This window comes from Marmota monax, unplaced genomic scaffold (genome assembly GCF_021218885.2).
Source record: "Marmota monax isolate L192 unplaced genomic scaffold, Marmota_monax_Labrador192_F-V1.1 WCK01_AAM20220418_F8-fsc00102, whole genome shotgun sequence".
NCBI lineage: Eukaryota > Metazoa > Chordata > Mammalia > Rodentia > Sciuridae > Marmota > Marmota monax.
This window is the reverse complement of record NW_026692494.1, coordinates 1,879,953-1,885,792: the sequence shown is the minus strand read 5'-3', so window position 1 is coordinate 1,885,792 and position 5,840 is coordinate 1,879,953. Positions and strand designations below refer to the sequence as shown.

At 55.1% G+C, this 5,840-nt stretch overlaps 1 protein-coding gene across 4 annotated transcripts; it reads left to right on the top strand.

Moving 5' to 3' along the window:
• Positions 1–255: 255 nt before the first annotated feature.
• Positions 256–3,279, top strand: LOC124092370 (CD209 antigen-like protein E). 4 transcript variants are annotated; one of them, XM_046443850.2, is made up of 8 exons: positions 256–381; positions 482–562; positions 652–750; positions 1,120–1,182; positions 1,428–1,505; positions 1,724–1,875; positions 2,338–2,450; positions 2,801–3,279. In XM_046443850.2, the coding sequence occupies exons 1-8, from the start codon at positions 309–311 to the stop codon at positions 2,940–2,942; spliced, it is 801 nt and encodes a 266-aa protein (XP_046299806.1). In that variant the 5' UTR covers positions 256–308; the 3' UTR covers positions 2,943–3,279. The 4 variants fall into 4 exon arrangements, with proteins under 4 accessions (XP_046299806.1, XP_046299808.1, XP_046299807.1 ...); XM_046443852.2 differs by having other exon boundaries at positions 262–335; XM_046443851.2 differs by having other exon boundaries at positions 284–335; positions 458–562.
• The last annotated feature ends 2,561 nt before the right edge of the window (positions 3,280–5,840 follow it).

Sequence of the window (5,840 nt, the reverse complement as noted above, 5' to 3'; positions counted from 1 at the left end):
GAAGCACCCACCCAGGTCCCGGCCAGGAGACCCAGCTGCCCTGAGGTGAGGCCCAAGGTTCCAGTGCTGATGGGGGTTGAAACAGTGCCACTGGCAGCTCCTGTCCCCACCCAGAGCCCCCCCTCTCCTCGCTGTGTCAGGCGCTTCATCTCTCCCCACACTTTTCCGGGGTGAGGGTGCCTCCACCCTTTTCCTTTTTTTCCTGAGTCAGGGAGGCTGGACCAGCTGGTGGTGGTGGCACTATAAGAACCTCAGGGCAGAGGGAGGTCAGAGGGGGAGTGGACACAAGCAGAAGATGGCAGGAGAACATGATCCCAGGGTGCTGGGCCTCCCGGGTGAGGCTGGACCTCCCTGGGTGCTGCAGGGGAGGCAGAGCCTCAGGTGGGGGGGTGAGTGGGGCCTCCAGCTTGGGCTGGGGGAGGTGGCTGAGTTTCCAGCCCTGGCCCTCCACGCTCAGCTCAGAGTGCTGTGCCCCCTTCAGAGGAGAAGGCAACATTCGGAGGCCAGAGATTCACTGAGAAAGACCCCGAGATGCTCACTCAGAGCCCAAAGAGCTTTCCAGGTACTGGGGTGGCAGGTTCAGGGGTGGGGTGGCAGGGGGTCCTCTCCAGCAGAGAGCTGTCCCTCAAGCCCAGCTCTGCCCATCTGCAGGTCCTGCAGGCTGGCTGACCCGAGTCCCCTGGATTCTGTTGCTGCTTCTCAGCTCTTTGGGCCTCTGCTTTGTGCTCTTGGTGACCACCCTGGTTCAAGGTGAGTCAGGGAGGGGGCTCTATCTGCTGGGCTTGGGAGTGGAACTCTGGGCTCCTTTTAGATGTGTCTTTGGCTCCCCCCATTTCCCTTCCCCAGTGCCCTGAAAATGCTGGGACCAATCCCTCGGCCTTGCACATGCTAGGCAGGTGCTCAATCACTGAGCTACACCCCAGCCCCTGGGGGTTCCCTCTGGGATAATTCTTGGAAAGCCACATCCTTTCCAGTGTGGCTATGGGCAGCTTAATGTCCCTCTCTGAGCCTGTTTCTTCATCTGGGCTATGGAGCTTATCCTCCCCTGTGTGCAGCTTAGGCACAGGGACAGGCATACAGTCGGTGCTCATAGGAGGGGTATGCTCTTCTCTCTTGCAGTTTCCAGGACCCCCGGATCCCCGCAGGCAAAGGTCCAGGATCATCAGAACAACTTCAGCTTGGGTGAGGGGCTGGAGTCAGGGTCCTGAGCAGGAGAGGGCTTCATGGCTGTGTGACATGGGCAAGCCACTGCTGTGGGGGGGACCCAGGTGTGATGGCAATGTTGGGCAAGTCTCTGAGGCTCAGTGTTCTGGCCTGCAAAGTGGGGCTCCTGTGGTCACTGTGAGATCCACAGAGATCATCTGCGTGGGGCCCTCTCTGCAGAAACACACAGCAGGTGATGGATAACAGAACCCCTTTTGTTGCAGGGGCTGCTTCTCAGGAGCAGGTACTCTCGGGCCTGGAGCAGGTCCGTCAGCAGCTGACCTGGATCAACACCTCCCTGGGTAGGTGTCGGGGGCCTGGGTCAGCAGGGAGCTGGGGGTCTGAGGAGGGACTGGCTACAGTGTGAGGAGGGCATGGCAGGGCTGGGACCTTGCTCCTGGGACTCTCGCAGACTGAGCGGACAGCTGAACGTAAGGGCCGGGCCCTGGGCCAGGGCTGGGGCAGGGCAGGGAGTCCCAGGAGCCCAGCCTCGTGTCCCAGCCACACTCCTCCTCCCCAGCTGCCCTGTGCAGACCCTGCCCCTGGGGCTGGGAGGCATTCCAGGGAAACTGCTACCTCTTCTCTCGGACCCTGGGCAGCTGGGAGAATGCCGTCTCCTCCTGCCGGGACATGGGGGCCCACCTGGTGATCATCAACAACGCTGCAGAGCAGGTAGCTGCCTGAGCTTCTGGCCCGGGGCTGGGCTACCAACGGGTCCAGGAGAGGCCTCCCGCACCCTCCTTGGCCCTCAGGGTTGGAGGCCTGGTGGGCAGCTGGGCAGGGTTGGAGGAGATGCAGTCAGGGAAGGCTTCCAGGGGGAGGTGTCCTAATGGTCTTGGGAGGTCTTGAAGGAGAAGGGAGCACAGGAGAGGTGAGCATGGACAGAAGGGAAGCTCAGAGCACCCCTGAGACCAAGCTCAATCCCTTCCTGCACTGAACTGAGACATGTCAGCACATTTCCACGCGTGTGTGCGTATCGATACACACCCACAGCCTGCACATACATTCCAGTGCCTGCAACTTGACTAGGGGCTCTGGGCTAGACTGCAGGAAGAACTTCCATGGAAACAGAGCACAGTGTGAATGTAGACAGACAGGGAAAGGGGTCCTCCTCCTGATGCTCCCCCTCTACAGAGATTCCTGAGGTACTGGGACATCAGAAAGAGCCAGCGTACCTGGATCGGCCTCAGTGACCACAACAATGAAGGTTCCTGGTACTGGGTGGACAACACCCCTCTCCAGCTCAGGTGACGCTCCCCAGAGACAATGGTGCAGAGTGGGCAGGGGAAGGACCCCACCCCTAACTCACGCTTTGGTGGAAAGCATTCAAGAGACTTGGTGTAGTGCACTGTCCTTCCCCTGGGGTCCTTGTCCCAGCAGCCTCCCCTGGGGCCCCAGAACCTGCACTTTTCCTTTGCTGGAGGTGATTTTCACGAAGGTGAGGTTGGCGCTCACCTTTTGGAAAACCTGTCCCTGGATTCCTCGTCACTGTCTGGCCCGAGCCTGGGCTTCCTGCGCTGAATTCATGGAGCAGCTCTGGGGTGGCCGGGCTGGGCTCTGGTGCCTGGGCTCATGGATCTCTTGATGGGATTTGCAGCTACTGGAAAGAGGGGGAGCCCAACAACGCCGGAGACGAGGACTGCGTGGAGCTCTTCGTGGAGGACTGGAACGACAGCAAGTGTACCGCCCAGAACTTCTGGATCTGCGAGCGGCCCTCCGCCCGCTGCCCTGGCGCCTGAGCGCCCTGCTCCCAGTCCACGGAGATGGAGCCAGTCGGGGGCGCTCCGCTGGCTGTTCTCCAGCCCTGTCCCTTCGCTGCCTGCTGGTCCTGCTGATGCCTTTGCATCTGACAGAGAGCCCTGAGACTCCCTCCCTGCAGCCCGGCCCTCCACAGGGCACCGCTCAGGCCTCTGCTTGCAGGGAAGGCCTGGGCACCTCCGCCCAGCCGTGACACCACTTAGCTAAGTCACACGCGGGCGGAGGTGCGGCTCAAGGGGAAGCGCTTGCCTGGCATCAGGGAAGCCCTGTGTCCCAGCCCCGGCTCTGCAAAAACTGAAATAAAGCAAGTTCACACGATGTGCTCCGTCCAACGCATGCTCTGTCCCCTCGCCACTCCTCCAAACACCACAGTGTGAAATGTGTGTGACATTAACTAGGTGTTGCCCTCTCAGGCCCCCGTGCTCTGCTACTGTGTTTCACTTATTCCTCCCTCTGCTCCGCATTGGTTGGTTTGTGTGACAATGTCCCCTCTCCATCCACCGCACGGTCATGTACCAGTTACTCATTCAGGTCCCTTAAAATGCCTTTTGGTAAAATTTTATGGTTTTCTTCATATGCACTTATTTAAAAAAAAATCACTCTTTGCAGGTGTACGTGCGTGCGTGTGTGTGTGTGTGTGTGTGTGTGTGTGTTGGTTTCCTGTGGCTACTCCAACAAGCTCCATAAGCCTAGTGGGTTAAAACACAGACCTTTTCTCTTACAGCTCTGGAGCCTGGAGCTCCCTGGCCCCTCACTTGCTCTCAGCACGGACCACGGTGGGCCATGTGCAGGAGGTGGCCTTGGGCAGCCCCCTGGTTCTTACCAGGCTGGACAGCACCACCAGACCCCCAAGGTGACTTCAGCCACACACCAACAGGGCAGAGACCCCACTTCCTGCCTCCCGGCCTCAGGAGTGTCTGGGCCTGTGCCCAGCTGGGTGCCCCTCCCCATCTGCCCAACACTTTCCATAGTCTGGAGAGACATATCATTGTCAGCTAGATCTGCTCACGTCCCTCACATCCAGCCTCAGCCCCCCTCGACCCAGCAGCCCTGAGAGTGCTGGGAAGGAGGGTGTGTCCCGCACAGCGTCGCCCTGCAGGAACACTGGCTCCAGAGCCAGCTGTGGCCACAGCCCCAAAGGCCCCAGTCCCTGCTGAGGCAGAGGGCTGAGCCTCACCTCTTGGCATTCCTGAGACTTCTAGGAACCCAGGTGAGCTCTTTGCTTCTTAGGGGAAATCCTCTCTCAGTCCTCTAGGTGTCGCCAAACTTCCTGAAAAAGGGTTCCTCACTCCTGCCTGCACCTGTTCCCCACACCTTCTCCCACCCATCACTCTCCTAAATGACCAACAGAGTGTAATATCTACCATCACCTGTGGAAACCAACACACCCTGGTCTCTCTTCTGTCTTCCTCCACGTTCAGGGTGGCTACTCTCTCCCTCTGCTTGAAACTCCTGTCTCCCAGGACTCCCAGATGTCTTCACCTCCTGCTTCTCTTCCTAACTCTCTGGATGCTCCCCGCCAACCCCGTCTCCCTCATGGACTCTTGGTCTTCTGCCTGACCTTGAAAACTACTGTCATTCATGAGTCTTTGCAATCTCCTGCTGTTGGGAGGTGAGGAGCACAGGCAGCTGGGATTAGATTGGTGGTTGAGTTTCTCCAGAAGTGGAGCCATCCTGAGGGTACAGGAGGCAGCTTGGTCAAAGGAAGGAGCCAAGGTAGGAAATGAGTGGGAAACCAACCAAGGTCTAGTCAACCAAATCGGAAAGCCCAAACTGTTTGTAGAAACTTAGGGCCACAAGTTGAGTGTACTGTCAGTATTTTCAAAGATGCAGAACCAATAGGATACATTGGGGGATATTTTAATGGGGTTGGCTATATGATCATGGAGGCTGAGAAGTCCCACACCAGACCATCTGCAAACTGGAGAGCTGGGGAATTGTGCCGAAGTGCAATCACAAAAAAAAGAAGTGTCATCCAAACTTGAAAGGAAAATGCTAAAGTGTCTCAACTTGCATGACACTATACATAGAAAACCCTAAGGAATCCTCAAGAAACCTATAGAGCTGTAAACAAGTTCATCAAAGTTGCAGGACACAATATCAACAGCAAAAACATCAGCTGAATTTCCATACACCTGCAACAAACAATCCAAAAGGTAACTAAGAAAACAATTTTTTAAATCAATTTAGTTAAAGTAGGGTGTGGTGAGACTGGAGGATCAGTGGTTCAAGGCCAGTCTGGGAAACTTAGCAAGATCTTGTCTTGAAATGAAATAAAAAACACTGAAGATGTAGGTCAGTGGTAAAATACTTGCCTAGGGGCTGGGGATGTGGCTCAAGCGGTAGCGCGCTCGCCTGGCATATGTGTGGTCCGGGTTCGATCCTCAGCATCACATACAAACAAAGATGTTGTGTCCACCGAAAACTAAAAAATGAATATTAAAAAAAATTCTCTCTCTCTCTCTCTCCCTCTCTTTACTTGCCTAGTATGTACTTGGGCCCTGGGTTCCATCCCCATGACTGCAGATAAATTTTTTAGTTAAGCGAAATAAATAAATGCAGTTCCTTTTGCAATAGTTTCTAGTAAATCTAGGAATAAACTTAAACATGGAGGTAAACACTAAAACCACAACACTGAAAATTACAAAAAAAAAATATTTCTGGAAGAAATGAAAGAGCACCTAAAGGGAATTCCATATACATCTGGATGAAGAACAGGAAAACTTATTTTCTTTAGATACTACCCAAAGCTATTGACAGATTTAGTACAAACCCTATCAAAATTCCAGCTGTCTTTTTTTTTTTTTTGCAAAAACGAAGCAGCCAATCTTTAAATTCACATAAAATTACAAGAGGCATCCCAAGGCTGGAAGACTCAC

Excerpts from the sequence above, each read along its gene's own strand:
- LOC124092370 (XM_046443849.1), top strand. The coding sequence starts at position 296 with ATGGCAGGAGAACATGATCCCAGGGTGCTGGGCCTCCCGGGTGAGGCT. Across the intron at positions 751-1,119 it reads GGTGACCACCCTGGTTCAAG|TTTCCAGGACCCCCGGATCC; the intron begins GTGAGTCAGGGA and ends TCTCTCTTGCAG. Across the intron at positions 1,876-2,337 it reads TCAACAACGCTGCAGAGCAG|AGATTCCTGAGGTACTGGGA; the intron begins GTAGCTGCCTGA and ends CCCCCTCTACAG.